Source organism: Balaenoptera borealis (genome assembly GCF_965194805.1).
Source record: "Balaenoptera borealis genome assembly, chromosome: 11".
Lineage (NCBI taxonomy): Eukaryota > Metazoa > Chordata > Mammalia > Artiodactyla > Balaenopteridae > Balaenoptera > Balaenoptera borealis.
This window is the reverse complement of record NC_138868.1, coordinates 97147217-97163275: the sequence shown is the minus strand read 5'-3', so window position 1 is coordinate 97163275 and position 16059 is coordinate 97147217. Positions and strand designations below refer to the sequence as shown.

Sequence of the window (16059 nt, the reverse complement as noted above, 5' to 3'; positions counted from 1 at the left end):
CCCCACCGGCTTGCTGAGTGACTAGCGGTGGGATGGCTGCTGGGAAGGAGGGGGCTGGCAGGTGGGCACCGGGAGAAATGGGCCCCCTGGCAGGAACAGCCTAGTCCGGGGTGACAGCAGTCTCTGCCCCGGCCCCTGGCAGGAGGGCAGCTGGGTCAGAAGACACACTTCCTAGTTCCAGAGTTTCTAAGCTCCCCTAATCAGACTGTGCACCCCGACTTTAGCTGTAGGCCAAGGACGAGGAAGAGGCAGATTTCCTAACTCTCCAGCTTGTGTGAAACACTAAGCAGAAACGTCCCTTGCCGCTGCTTAGGCTGCAACCCCGCCCCCTGCTCTCCCCACCTCTCCAGGCCCGCCACGCCCACCCTGGGAGGCTTCCAGCCCACCCTTACCTCTGCAGGGGACCAGGGGGCGCGGGGCTGCCTGCAGAGCCCTCCCCAGGCTCCTCTGCCCCCTTCCGTTCCGGCTGCTCCTCCAGGGGCTGCGGAGGCCCTGCATCCGTGGCCTGGCTGTGAAGGGGGCTCTGGAGCCGCTCCCCACGCAGAAGAGGAGGAGATAACCTGGGCAGAGCAGCAGAGTCAGGGCCTCCGCTCGGAGAGCAGCAGGAGGATTGGGGAGTGGAGTACGGGGACCGAGGTCCATGCCTCCTGCGGGCTGGACCCCAGCCGGGGCCCCACCTCCATGGAGAGCCCACGGAGGCCAAAGCAGCCAGAAAAGCAGGACGAAGGGACTCCCTCCGGAGCTCTCCCTTGGCCTGGACTACACTCAGCCTTCCCAGGTCCCTGGGCTGCATTTGCTTGGCCCAGGAGTGAGAGCTGGGCACGCGCACAGACATATGCATTCCTGCCATCACTAGGGCCGGGGAGAGTGTGTGTGTGTGTGTGTGTTGGGGGCGGGGGGTGGTGATGGAAGAACTGAGCAGAAAAGAGGGAGAAAAAGAGAAGCTAGACTCAAACGGTCAGACTATAGACAACGCATGGAGCTGTAGCTTCAAGTAAGAATGCTGATAGCTTTTCAAGGTCCAAAAAGTAGAATGACCACCCCCTTCCCCTTCCAGGGTGGCAGCCCTTCTCTTATCATGGGCTCAGGCCTGAGAAGCTGGAAGCTCCTGTCTCTCACTCTCTCTCTCTCTCTCTCTCTCATTCACACACACACACACACACACACACACACACACACACACACACACACAGCCACAGCCATTTCTGTTGTGGTAAGGCCTGGTAAGGTCTGAGCTGCACTACCGACCCTCTAACATGGTCCCCCGGACCTCGAGCAGGCTATCCAGACCTGGCCCACGAGCAGGGACACACAAGGCTTCATCCAATCTGATGAAAAGGACAGAGCCCTGTCCCCACAATAGTGCTATGGGCACAAAGTACCCCCATATGCTCCAGCAGTACCTCCCACTCCTGACTTGGTTTGCGTACACACACACACACACACACACACACACACACACACACACACACACACACACACACACACAGAGACACGCAGACTTTGCAAGGCCATCCAGTCAGTTCACCATCTGCCTTCAGGCAGGAGCACACTGAGGTACGTAGACCAAAGCCAGGAATTCTGCCCAAGTCCACGCCATCCCAAAGTCCCTGAGGGTGGCCTCCCACGCACTATACCTCTCCGAGCCTCCGGACTTCTTGCTCTGCGGCTCATCTTGGCTGGACTGGCAGGCATTCTTGTCTTCTCTTCCCAACCTCTGGGCCTGTAGGCAAGTAGCAGTGGAAAGTGTATACTTTGGGGGGTTGGGGGGTCTGCACTGGGTCCTTTAATCCTCCAACTAACTCTCATGCCAGGGGGAAGCACTGCGAGGTGGCTCTTGGTGAGTGAGGACCACTCGGGATGCAGAAGAGAAGGTCGTCTACCGCACAGTGAAGGCCCTGGGGCTTTGGCTAAGTCCCCAGGCTCACAGCTGCTCCCAGGGCCAGCCTTGCTGGCCTGGGGAGGATGAGTCAGACACCAAAGCCACTGCAGGCAGAGGCAGAAGCCAGAGGCTGAAGCAGAACACCTAAGAAAAGGAAAATCCTGCCTTCTGCAGCTGGAAACCCCTCACTGCCAGTTGCACAAAGCGGAGCCATCCATGAACACCCCAGATCCACAGAGGCCCCAGACCACCAGTGCCAGTGATAATCGGGGATGCCCAAATTAAGTGAGCAGGATTGGGCACAGCAGACAAGTGCATTAAAGAGGAAGGACCCTGGAGAGATGGAGACTTGGTGAAATGACAGAGAGCTGTACTCCAGACGAGAAGGGCACTGTGTGGGCACCTGAAGGGAGGAAGACGGGGCGCTCCTTTGTTCCCCCGACACCCAGGTCCAATCAGTAGACAATGATGCCCCCTTCCTAGTCAGGGATTTTACCAGCCAGACAGCGCAAAAAAAAAAAAAAAAGCCAACCCCAGATCTCATTTTAAAGCTTAGGTGTCTAGGCAGATTTAGCAAGCTGGTGAAAAAGGACTATTCTTGATACATTCACATATTCTCTGCAGGGGTGAGGTCACGCGGGTAGAATAGGGCAGTCAGCCTGGACTCAACCCTTTGTTCTAGCACCTCCTCCACTACAAAATGGGATAGCAAACCACAGCTCACAGGGCTTCTGGTGACGATTAAATGAGATCATGTACATAAAGCCCGACTCCGGCCCAAAAGAAGGCATGCCACAAATACGAGCTCTCCTCACATCCCCTCTCCTCTTCCCCAGCCTGAGGAAAAACAAAACACAAAAGAAACCCAGCGTCGCCGGTGTCAGTCCCCATCCTAGGGCCTGCACTCCTTCTGTCACGCTGACAGGAGCCCTGTCTGTTTCGGGACACGAGGGTTAACAGGAGAGGTGGGGCAGGAGACGGCTCACTCCATCTTCCCCAGTAGGGCTCCGGCCGGGCTGGCACACCTCCGTGTCCCCAGCCCCATGCCCCCAGCCCCCCACACCTCTCCACTGGCAGCCTGAGCCCCGGCAGCTGTGGCCGACTCTGCCATCTGGATGGGTCTGAACTACAAGCCAGCTCCCCCAAATTACATTAAAAATAGCAATGTTGCCTGGGAGTGCCTCCTGGTGCCCGCAGCAGAAGGGCTCCCTGCCAGCGCTGCCACTCCTAATCGCATCAGCCGGGCAGAGCCCGCAGACGATGGCGGGGCGGGCCGCCCTTCTCCCACCCCACCGCCTTCCCTTCCAGAGCTCAACTCACAACTCGTCTTCCCTACAATTCACAACAAGCTCAGCAGACAGCTCCCCCTCTCTCTTTTCAAGGAAAAACAAAAACAAAAACAATCACACAGGCCAGTCTAGTTCACAAACTAAAATATAAGACGGGTAACAAAGTGCAGTGATTGTAATAAATATCGGGGGACTGAGCCCTGAATCAGAAAGGACAAGCTACAGACAAGGCCTGTCTATTTCCTTCTTATTTCACCTTCCATATTTCTGCTAGAAACTCAACTAGCCCCCAGCTAGAGAATAAGGGACACCTTGGGTAAGTACCCAGACAGAGGTCCTTTGAGCAGAGTTTTTACCTGCTCCCTAGACATTTTTGCCCCAGAAAGGGAGTCAAAGGAACCAGACAAAGAAATCAGGCATATCGGCACTCTTCAGAAAGGGGAGACACAAGCACACTCTAAGCCTCCGGCCTAAGACTGCTCAAGACACCACTTCCCCAACCTAAACTCAGCTCCGGGGTTTTGGTTTTTCTTTATCATGCAGTCCTCAGTTTAATAAATCCCAGTAAGTCACAGCGCATTCATAAAGCAGAATGCTATGCAACCAATAAAAGGAGTAGGGCAGATCTGAAATAGCATAGAAATAAGTTAAGGGTCTATTCTCGAATTTGAAGAGCATATTGCCAAGCAGTTTTTATAGCACAGTTCCAATTTCTGTGGGGAAAAAAAAGATTAACAAATAGAAAATAAATACATGCTTATATGTGTACAGAAAATTTTCTGGAAAGGCACATGAAAAATGTTAATGGAAACTAACAGTCCCGACCTGCGGGAGGGAGTAAGGCTGCAGGAAGCAGAAGACTTTGACCTTCTGTATTATTTGAAATAATTGTATGGTCATTTTTTGTAACCTATTATAAAACTCATCATGTTTGTAATTCATTATAATCATTATCTTGACCGTGGTGGTGATTTGAAAGGTGTATACATATGGTAAAACTTATCAAATGGTACCATTTATACGTGTCCAGTTTATTTATGTCAATTAGATCTCAATAAAGATGCATCAAAAATGTTTAAGTGAACAAAAATTAATTTACCTCAGTTCTAAGCCTCTGCACTGGCCCTGGCCTTGAGAGAGATCCAGAGAATATGGAAAATGGACAAGTGCCCCCCCGGAAAGACAAAGGGGACTGTACCTATGGTTCTGTCCGTCCCACAAAGAGGCTGTTTCTTGTCCCTCCAGCTCCACCTCCCTGCTCAGCCCCTCCATGCCCTGAAGTGAGAGGCGGACACAATCTCGCAAGGGGCTCCACGCGGTCAGCCAACCTGAGCACCCAGCACTGCTCTACACTGGTCATGAGATACAGCTTATGGCCCCCTCTGCCAGGGCGGCTGCCTCAGAGGGTGCCTCCTGAGAACCAAATGCAAGCCAGGCCCTGCTACTGCTTTATACCAAGTGGCATGGCCCAAAAAGAGGCTGCTCGCCTCATGAGGTCTTAGGCAGGACCTAGAAATCTGTCTTTTTTAAAGCCCCCCAAGTATTCTAATACTGGCCAGATTTTGGAGACAGAGCAATGGAAATTCACCTTGCCCGGCCAACTCAGTAAGGTGCCTCACAAATCACCTGCTCCAAACCCTTCCTGACAAACACCACCTGGCCTTGCCTGTGCCTTTAAAGACCTCCAGTGCTGCAAACGGTGGGGACCAAGGTCCAGCAGAACCAAGAAGAACACGTCAGGCACAAATGCAATCGACCTTGTAACTCTATCCTGTCTCAGGACTCGCTTCACTAAGGGCACCCAGGCCTGATTCACATTAAATACCTTGTTTGTTTCACCCAAACCAGATGCCCGCTCAAACTTGCAAAGACCACATGTCAGAATCTCTCTCCTCTCAACAACCCTACAGAGGAGGCAAAAATGATCTTGGCTTCAAGCTCCTTAAGGACAGGGTCTGTGTCTGAGCTTACATCTGGCAGGGGAGACAAAGAACCATAAAACAAAAGAAGCAGCACTAAGGGAAGCAAAGGGAAGGAACGATAAATCGTGCTTGGAGGAGGTGACGTCAGAGGTGGACCTCCAAGACCAAGAAAGAGCTTGCCGGGACAGAAGGAAAAGCAGCCCAGCAGGCAGAGTGGTGAAGCAGGTGGACGGTGCGGCCCCAGGGGAATGGCGAGTGGTGGGCACAGCCGGGGCACGGGAGGTGGGCTGAGAATGAGGCTGCAGAGGTTGGATGGGCCAGGTTGGGAGGTGCCTTGAAACCCACACACTACACAGTGCTTTGCACGGGAGCAAGTGGTCGGCCCTCAGCTGCTAAGTGACTGGATAAACAGATAAATATACAGGGGTGGAGGACACGGAATGACTTAATTCACGGCAGCAACAGAGCATGTATGTCGGAAGCCCCATCACAGGCACAGTCAGGGCCTTGCCTTAAGGAATCAGGAGGGAGAGAACTCCCAGAAATGCACCCTGGGATGGGCAGGACTCAGCTCTTGATTATCTTCAAAAGTGAGGCTCCAGCCCAGCCCTAGAGAGACTCACCTCCCAGCGGGCTCCATCTAGGACAGAGGAGAGCATGTCCACATCCAGCAGGTGCTCCGAGATCCGGCTGTGGAAACCCAAGTCCTGGAGATGGTAGAGACGGGGAGGTCAGCTCTCCTCTGTCATGCTCAGCACCCACCAAGGATACAGGGCCTCTCCTCCACCCCCACCTTCACAGAAAGACGCCTACTACATGCCAGGCACTGTACCAAGCACTCCGACAGCTACTCATTAATTTCACCTTCAAAATTAACACTGCGACTGCATGGAAAGGTATGTGGCAAAGCAAGTATGGTAAACTGTTCGCTGTAGACTCTAGGTGGTGAGTAGGAGGCTATTTGCTGTAAAAGTCTTTTAATTTTTCAGTAGGTTTGAAATTTTTCATAATCAAATTACAGGGAAAAAAGTAACCCTATGAGACTGATCCTCTTATTCTTATCTCACGGAGGAAGCAGTTTGAGAGTCCAAGTAATTTGTCCAAGGTCACGCATCTGGTAAGCAATAGGGCTGGGGGTCAGAAGTGCCCTGGGCCGACTCCAAAGCCCAAGCTCTTTGTGTGACATGGGCTGCAAAGCATGTCACTTTCCAGCTGTCTCTCCCTCCTGGTGCCCAACCAGGAGGCCAAAGTGCCCAGAAGCCCTATGGGCAGCTTGGACACCAGGGCCTGCCAGGCTCCACCCAGCTGGTTCCTTCCCCTTCCCATACAGGTGTCCCTCTGGACAATGGGGATGAATTAGCGCCACTTCCTCCACCAGCTTCTCTTTGGGATGGGCAGCAAGTGCCCACACAGGTGCCAGCTCCCCGCTGCCCTTTGGCTGCCGCAGAGCCACGAGCCCGCCCCCTCCGAGCCCAAGATCCCCACTGGGCTAGGTGACGGACGGCTACCTGACAGCACGCTAACAGGGACAGTTCTGTCATCAGCCCTGATAAATGGCAGGATGCCCAGCCAAGGTCTGGTCCTGCTGTCTGGGGCCTCCTCCACCCGCTCCCATAGAGAAGAAAAATGCCGATGGGCAGCCCGTTTCTCCACACAGTGACTCCGTTAGCAGGGCCAGGGCCCTTGCTTCAGAGAGTTCGGTGACACGGTGATTCTTCATGACGGCTTTTGCCAACAAGGACTTTGCCTCCCATTCCTAGCTTGTGGGTTTTCTTTGCTGATGACATTTTCCTTTCAGCGTGAGTTCTACTCCACTCAGTGCAGCTGCCATCTGGCTCCTAAGCCCGTGGCTCAGTGAGGGGCTTGAGCACACAGCCTCCTGATTCCTCTGCACCCCCTCGTATCATTACTGTTCATCCCTGACCCTCTCCCACTAATCCCTTCCCTTTGATCTGTCTCCTCCAAACAGATGGAGCGTGGTTTCTGGAAAAAGTGCTCTGCCAAAAAGCACCCCGAACTCCTCCCCACAGATACAAACCTGGCAAGTGAAGCCAGGCTACAGCAGGCTGGGTGGAAGGACTGGGACAAAGCAACCATGCATGTTGGCATTCCAGGACGAAGTCTTAACTTTGGAAATGATACCACACCACAGCATCCTTCCTGGTCAGAGCCTGAGAGCCTGAGGACTGGTCCTCACCATGGCTCGGTGATTCCATAAACACACACACACACAGTCTCTAACCTCCTAGGTTCACGTAATGCTCCTGCTAGAGCCCAGAGGCAATGATCTCATATGATCTCACAGGCAATTCACACAGCAGTAATAGTAATAACAGCTATGTTTGTTTAATGTTTATATGCTAATGTTTTATACTCTTTACCCCACTTTCTTCTCACAACAAACCTATAAAGTAGGTAGTGTTATCCTCAGTACGTAGGGCTGAGAAAATGGAGCTAGACAAGACCCAAGTTTGAGTCCTAACTTCCCCGCTTACAAGCTGTGAGATGCTCAGCGAATCACTTAAACACAGGACCTCGGAAACCCACGCTCTTCACCACCACTCTGCTGCCCCCCATCTCAGACTCACCAGGCCAAGAAAGGACTTGGGGTCAGAAGCAGTGGAGTCTGAGGGCTGTAGTTCCTTCATGTGTTCACTGATCTCCGACCCCTGGGGAGACAGACCCACAGAGGAGTCACCGGAGCAGAGGACAGAGGGTCGTGATGACTCTCCACGGTGCCAACACAGGGCTGAACCCAAACCGAAAGCCACCTCTTCTGGAAAACCTGAAAGAGGCCTGTGGACCCTCCCATTCTCTCTGGACCCCTGCCCCCGGCCCACTCAGGCTGGGCAGCCCCGCTGAGTATGGGCAACACTCTTTACACTTGGAAGGAGGGCCAAGTGAAGCAGAGTGGGAGATGGTTAGAAAGTCGGCAGTGGGGAAGTTTGATGCGATCCTAGGAAAACAGAATGAGAGTATCTTTTCCAGGAAGTAGCTAAAAACTCTTTAAATGAATTCCCTCACCATCCACCCGGAGGAAGGGCGGGACTAAGGGCTGGAAAATAAAGATGCCAAATGCTTTCACAACTGGGTCCTACTTCTATCCATCCGGGTCACTGGCCTGATCTTACCAAGCAAGACTCCCGCGTCTTGGGTTGTTCAAAGGAGCCAGAGAGACCAATGAAGAGTCTTCTTGTAACCTAACTGACCAATGCCGGGGCAGGACACTCCCAAACGTCCCCCCACTCCCCTCAGCTGGCTCCTCCCTCTGCAGGAACACAGGCTGCAACCATGACTGACCCCAAACTGATGTCAAGAGGTAGGAGGGGGAGGCAGGAAATGGCAAGAGGAAGTAAGTGGGAGACCAGAGGAACAGGAATATCCCAGGAGGTGCCAACGGAAAAGCAAATTTCTGCTCTGAATTTCTAGTGCCAGCAGGTTTGGAGTTTCATTCAGGATTTTACTGCCTGCTGGGTCTGGGCATATTTGTCACAATTAAGGGTTCTGGCTGATGTTGACGGCCCATTGCCGGGCCTGCAAATGCAGCTCCTGACTCAGTAATAAAGATGAAGGGAGAGGAACGTGCACAGGGCACGAGAGAGCAGCAGAGGGCTGCAGCCAGCAACTGCCCATGGGACAAAGTGACTTACTTCGCTCGCCTCTGATCTGCTCTCTTTCGGGACGGAAGCCTCCTTCTTTGGCTCCTTTGCTGCCTCTTCCTTCCGGGAACCCTCCTCTCTTGCATCCACCGGGTCCTCTGGTGCCTCTTTTTTGTTGGCTTTGGCAGGCTGATTGCCCGTGGAGTCGCCCCCGGGGTCCGCCACACTCCTGGACATCCCGGGATCATTCTTATCGTTCTTTTCCTTTTCTGGGAGCCACCTTGCCCCTCTTCCCTGTTGCCCTTGGCCATCGGCACTGCTCAGGCTGCTATCTGCACCTTGGCTGAAGAGCTTGCCAGGCGTAGGGGGGCTGGCAGCATCAGAATCCAGAGAAATGTCCTTCTTCTCCTCTGGCTGGCTTGTTCTTGGAGATTCCTAGGGAGCAGAAGACCGTGTCAGAAAGGAAGACGTCAGGAATTAATAAAAGGGTTTAGAGACTTGCTACAAGACGGAGCTGCCATTCCTTGATGCCTACAGTTCTGAAACCAATGGCTATCCCACACCTCAAAAGCTTTTAAAAACACAGATTCCTGGGGCTTCCCTGGTGGCGCAGTGGTTGAGAATCCGCCTGCCAATGCAGGGGACACGGGTTCGAGCCCTGGTCTGGGAAGATCCCACATGCCGCGGAGCAACTGGGCCCGTGAGCCACAGCTACTGAGCCTGCGCGTCTGGAGCCTGTGCTCCGCAACAAGAGAGACCGTGACAGTGAGAGGCCCGCGCACCGCGATGAAGAGTGGCCCCCGCTCGCCCCAACTACAGAAGGCCCTCGCACAGAAACGAAGACCCAACACAGCCAAAAATAAATAAATAAATAAATTAATTAAAAAAAAAAAAAAAAAAAACACAGATTCCTGGCTCCAGCCCAGCTCCACTGACTCTGAAATTCTATGGTGATCTGAATACACCCAACCTGACCCCTGTCCACCGAGGAGCTTGGAATCCAGTGCACTGCACTATACAACTCTGTCACCACCCATCACATTCTCGAGTAATAAATCTGGCTCATTCCAGTCCCATTAGCCAAACCATAAGATGGCAGGCTCAGAAGTCACTATTTGTTTACGATGATGATGACGGAGAACCGCATGAGAGAAAAGTACCAAAGTCCAGAGTTTTCATTTTTAAAAGGCAGCAGGGAAGAAGTTTCAGGAGGGTACCCTTCTTGCACAGCAATGAGGGTAGCTCTCTCCCTATAGCCTCCCCCTTAGGGAGGCTGCATAAGCAGCCCTGGAGCCAGGCTCCTCTGTCGGAGGACCATCAAGTGAGTCCTCTCGGCAGCAGGTGCCAGATGGGGTGAGGTGTGTAGAAGACTGATTGGGGGAAATGCCCATGAGGATACGGGAGGTGGGGAGAGGCTTGGGAACACAGGTCTGAGACCTGTGACAGGGGAGAGGGAAGGAGGGGGCTTGAGTAGGAGAGCCTCAGGCCACAGCACAGTCCTGAAAGGGTCTCAGCCCCATGGACAGTCCTGCAGCCGTCGGGCAGAAATGGCCCTGCTCCGGGGCCCGTGGCACCCCATCCATTCCATCAACAAGCCCGGCCTTGGCACGAGCCGGGGTGGATCAAAGGTTCAACAGCTGCAGGCCGTTAATCCCCCAAGGTCCCCTCTGCAGGGTCTCTTGAAAGGAGATGGGAGCAGTGCACCCCTACAGCTGCCCACCCTGCTCCTCGCTCACAAACCCCATGGTAAAGACCAGGAAAATCCTTTAGAGCTACCACAAGAGAAAAAGGAACTCCTCCCTTGGAAATACAGCCAGCGATCTCTCCTAGGCTCAAGCAGAGAAGCCTTCTTCCCAGAAAACATCTGTGCTAAACTTGGGCTGCCAGCGTGAACAACTTCTTGGCAGGGATTTTTGAGACTTCCTGAAGCCTGACCCTGGACACTCCAACAAGAAGCATGATGACTAGAGTCCAGAGGGCCACGGAAAAGCCCCAAACACGCCATTCACCCATGCTGTCTGCCTGTTAAAGGATCCGCGGAACCCAAAGCCATGACCGTCCACTGCAGGTCTGGCAGCCGACTGACAAGCCCACCCAAACTTTCCAAGGATGGTGAAGAGAGGCAGGAAAGCAGAGCACTTCAGAGCCGGACTTCGGAGATAGGACACCCAGGCTCAAATCTTGGCTCCGTGCTTACAGGGACCCTAGGCAAACTGTTTAACTTTTCTGGGCCTCAGTTTCTTCCTCTAAAATACGGGGGTATAGTAGGGCCTATCTCATAGGATTGTTGGGAAGATTAAATAAGTTAACACTCATTGAGTGAGTAAAGAACAGAGAACTGCGCCTGGCACACCGTAAGCGCTCCATAAACGCTAACTCATGTTTTATGATGAGACCCACAAGTTCATTCACCGAGCACCTTCTATGAGCCAAACCCCACCGTGGCGACCTAAATAGGAAGATAGATCCTGCCCTCGAGGAATTCAGCTGAGAATGGAGAAAAGTGAAACATCCCAGGTGGCCCCGGCTATGAGCCTTTACTGCCCAAAGCAAAGGGCACCGGACACGGTGGTGACGCTGTGGTCAGCACCACGCCTGTCCCAGGGTGAAAAGCAGAGGCTGAACAGAGAAGGGGTGGGCTTCCCTCATGCCCTGGCAGCACAAAGGCAGGGTGCCCTCCGGTGCTGCCCCGCCTCCTGACACGCTAACTGTGGTGTGGAGGAAGCCTTCACGGTCACTGGGTGCAGAGGGGCCAGGATGAGCTCCTCCTCTTTGAGAGGCATCTTCAGGGCGAGGCCAGGCCTCCTCACCTCGGTGTCCCCACAGCAGCCGGCTCTCAGCAGTGGCCAGCACGCAATGACCGGTCTGTGGGGCTCCTGGACGCCAAGAAGGATGTGGGAGTGTCTCGGGGGGAGTGAGGGGGTCTGACTCAGCAAGCACAGCCAAGCCACCCCGGCCGTGCTCATCTCATGATGAAAGAAAGGCAACAGACCTTGGATTAGGGGACAGAGGAGGTGTCGGACCACCAGTTCACATCTCCTCACACGGCCCATAGCCCTTCTCACCCAGCCCAGCCCTGCTTGCTCCTCCGAGGTCATCTCCAGACACAAACATCCTGCCTGTGAACAAACATTACGCCACTTCCCTGCCCTGCCGTGCGCGTTCTTAATACACACACAATCTACCCTGACAAGCTCCCACTGGTTCTCACAGTATCGCCTCTTCCAGGAAGCCTTCCTGAGATCAGCCTTCCTCATCCTCTTTCACAACAACTACTGTCTTATAACTGCTGACTTCCTTGCCTGTTGCCCTCACCAAATCAGCTCCCTATTATCCTCAGTGTCTAGTTTCTGGCACATAATAGGTGCTCAGTCAATGCTTGTTGACTGAATATTAAAAATGAGTAAGTGGGTCAATGCAGATATAGGAGTTCCTACTCTGTAAAATGGAGATGTGACATCTATTTTACAAAATTATACAGGGATTAGACTAGTATTTGTTATAGTGCTTATGAAATGGAAAATAGCTAAACAAATGTTAACTATTAATATTCAAGATGATGGAAAAACAAGTAACCTATCAAAAATCAGAGGACACCAGACCCAGGGGGAGATTCCCATTCTTACACATGAGAGAATATGGCCAGACCACAGAATGTCAGGCCCAGGCTATGCCACTCTCAAGCTAAAAATCTTCAAAAGAAGAATGTTCCATGGAGCTTATCCTATTCTGTCTATGTAAATAGTAAAATATTAAAACATGGCTAACATGAAAATAAGTGAACTTGCATTCCCTGCGCCCACATCAACTAACTGCAATGACAGGACAGCCAGGGGGACGTCTTCAGGGGAAGGACAGCAGGGGGAGACTGGGCATTTGTTGTGGATTATCCACAAATGGATGAATGAGAGCTGAGTGTCTGGAAAACCCAGCTGACTCCACGCTCCTCTCCTTTAATTCAGGCCCTGCCCCTCATTCCATCGCGGGGCCCACGGCCTGAGGCCCGGCCCAGGACGCACACCCAGGCCCCTGCGCACAGCCTCCTGCGCCGCTGTTCGGCAGAGTACCCGGGGGACATACCCACAGCACGGCTCTGCTCTCAGCTCAACCGTGCTCACACTCCTTCTGTCTCCTCCTGTCACAGCCCCAGGTCCTTGAGTATAAGGCAAATTCCTGCTGTTTTTTTCCAAAAAGACTTTGCCATCTGCATGAAGAGGGGGGGTGCAGGAGAGTGCCTGTACGAACCATTTCATGAATATTTAAAACACCCCCCAAAAGCTATGAGGTCTCCCATGCTGCAATCCCCCTCCTGCGGTCCAGAGCACAAAGGCAGGGGCCCTACAATCCACACGGCTCAGGAGGGTGGGAGTGGGAGACAGGGGAGCTGAACACCATGTCCTTGCATTGATCCCGTTCTGGGGAGACCCCTCCCCCCCGCAAGCCAAACATCAGTCGGTTTATTTTCCATGTCTCATTCCCACCCAGTCGGTCTCAGTTCTTTGCACTGCTCCCCGGTGTTGTTAGCGCTTTCCAATCACACTGACATCATCCTGTTATTTCTAAGCCCAGCTCCCTCCCTCCCCTTTGATCTGCTGATGGTCTTTTCACCAGCGCTACAAGGCCATCTGCTGCCTGCTCACCTACCCTTCAGCCTCCCCTCTTTCACTCCCATCCATTCTCAGTGTCTGTTCCAGGAACGTATCCCTTTTGATTCTGTAATAGACTAGAAACGGGTTTAAGTTGAAGGCAAGAGAGGAGGGGGAAGGAGACAGAGAGAGAGAGAGAGAGAGAAAGAGAGAGGCATTCTTGCCATCCTACTGCCCTCTCATGGAATCATGAGCAAAGTGATTGTTGACAGCGAAACAGGGTAAAACAAACCACGGAATAAGCTCTCCATCTCAGGCTGCCGGGCTGCCCAGGAGCGGGAAGAGGTGGGCAGCTCAGAGGACCCAAGGTCTATAAACTGGGACAAAAGCCATTTTAAAGGGCATGGTAAGCAGAGGCAGCTTTGTCTGTCCTAAAACCCCCGTTCATCCCCACCACTAACCTTCCCCACCAGGAAAAGCCCCAGTTCCTGCCTGAGGTTAGAACACAGGAACCCAACACTCCATGTGGCAAAAAGAACTAAATCTGCCGGGATGCTAGAGATGGGGCGGGGGGAGGGAGTGTATTTAACACCTCCCACTCCAGACATTTCTCCCCATCACACTGGGTTGCCTATTTATATTAAAGAGGTTATAAAAAATACATTTAAAAGCTTCCACTCCCCCAAAGAAGCATATAAAGATCAGAAGGGAAGCTTTTGAAAATCCAGGACATGTCAAAGAAGAAAATCCCTTTTTTTGTTGACGTTTGTAAAGTATTATAAAGGAAAAATTAACTAGCCCAAGTCAAAGCACATTATGATTGATCCACATCGGGATCTTCAATCCACCAGCTGACGCAGGGATCCAGTGTCCACTCTACCCAGGACCCGGGAAAGCCCAGAGAAAAAAAAGGACAACACAACCTGCCAGGATACCCTCCGGTCCCAGCGTGGCTCATTCTTCACGCACCTATTCATCCACTCAATCGCTCAGCAAAACATACCCACGCACTTCCTAAGTTCCAGGGAGCAGGCCAGGTTCCAGACACACAGACATGAACAGGGCAGAAGCCCTACTCTCAATTTGCTCAGTCTTGTGGAGACTGCCCTCTTTCTCCAAAAGCCAGCGAGTCCTCCTGACACCTCATTCCTACTCATGGACATCCTTCCAGGCTCAAAACCTGAGCTACTGATTCCACCAGCATCATAAGGTCTTAATGGCAGATGAGAAGAAATAAAATTATCATTTCAGGGAACCAAAAACAGAAGGCTTTGGATTTAATGCCAACAGACCAGGCCCCATTCAGAAGGAAGTGTCAAAGCAGAGCCAGATCAGGTTGATGACACTCAGAAAATGTGTCACGTGGCAGAAAGCATCAAAGTCACAATCAAAACATATCTGACTGGGCAGAGCCAAAAACGGAGACAGTTTCTGAGGCAACAGAGTGAGTCTAAGTATAACATGGGGCCTGCCCAATGGCTAGAGCTGGGTTAGCTGGGAGAGCCCACCTACTCCTAGGTGTCAGCCAGCATCCTCAACCTCAGCCACCCTGGGACCTTCCCCCTGGCTCTCAAGGTGAGCTCAAGACCAAGAAGTAAGTGTCAGAAACAATAAGACCGTGAAAAGGGATGATAGGGACATAATAATAAAAGATAATAAGGAAACATTTAAATCCATGATACGGGCACTGTTCTTTCACTGGTCAGTTTTGTGGTCATTCTAATAAATGTGAGTGATCTCTTTCAGCTCAAAGTCTTTAAAAGAATTTTCTATTTTGTGAAAAGTTTAACTGACCTTGCAATCAATATTTCAATGTCTGGGAAAATCTGAGTTGTTGACTTCATGATTTATTGGTTGTGTGAATACTTTGGACATATTTAGAGAAAGCTTAATTGTTAAAAATTAATAAATTAGACAGTAGACCAAGAACAGATAGTAGGGAATGTTCTTTTTCAAGTAGAAGAATGTACTGGGGTTTTTTAGTTATTACGACGACATGATGAGTTTCAGGTTTTGTTTGTTTGTTTGAAAGAACATTCTGGGACTTCCCTGGTGGCGCAGTGTTTAAGAATCCGCCTGCCAATGCAGGGGACACGGGTTCGAGCCCTGGTCCGGGGAGATCCCAGATGCCGTGGAGCAACTAAGCCCATGCGCCACAACTACTGAGCCTACGCTCTAGAGCCCACGAGCCACAACTACTGAGCCCGCGTGCCGCAGCTACTGAAGCCCACGCGCCTAGAGCCTGTGCTCTGCAACAAGAGAAGCCACCGCAATGAGAAGCCCGAGCACCACAATGAAGAGTAGCCCCCGCTCGCCGCAACTAGAGAAAGCCCGCACGCAGCAACGAAGACCCAACGTAGCCAAAAATGGAAGGAAGGAAGGGAGGGAGGGAGGGAGGGAGAAAGGAAGGAAGGAAGGAAGGGAGGAAGAACATTCTGGTGGGAGTGGAGGACAGACCAGGGAAAGAGATGAGAAGCAACAGGACTGCTGGGGGAATGTTCCGGAAGCTAGTCCCATCCATATTCTGCATTTCCCAGGCCTCATGCCTTTGCTCAAGCTGTTCACCTGCCTAAAACATCCCTTCCACCCCCACGTCTAAGACTTCCCTACTCTTCAAGACCGGGGTCAAATGTTGTCTCTTCCAAGTTCTCCCTCATCTCTGGGCAGGTAATTTCTCTGCCCTCAGAACTCCTCCAAAGAGTGTACCTGTGCCCGAGCTCTTTACACACCTGGCCCTGCTTTACAGGTTCCTAAATATTCATTTATTCAACATGTACTGAG

The 16059-nt window shown here is 52.2% G+C and overlaps 1 protein-coding gene across 19 annotated transcripts in view; it reads right to left on the bottom strand.

Moving 5' to 3' along the window:
* The window catches only part of CEP164 (centrosomal protein 164), a 73096-nt gene that overhangs the window by 22216 nt on the left and 34821 nt on the right, over positions 1–16059 (bottom strand). For 17 of the 19 annotated variants that reach the window (XM_082342591.1, XM_082342589.1, XM_082342600.1 and 14 more), the window contains 5 exons: positions 8744–9127; positions 7682–7762; positions 5717–5800; positions 1638–1723; positions 393–560 (listed from right to left, as the gene is read on the bottom strand). In XM_082342591.1, the coding sequence (XP_082198717.1) occupies positions 393–560; positions 1638–1723; positions 5717–5800; positions 7682–7762; positions 8744–9127 (803 nt within the window). The remainder of the gene's footprint in view (positions 1–392; positions 561–1637; positions 1724–5716; positions 5801–7681; positions 7763–8743; positions 9128–16059) is intronic. The other 2 variants (XM_082342604.1, XM_082342594.1) reach the window with 2 other exon arrangements.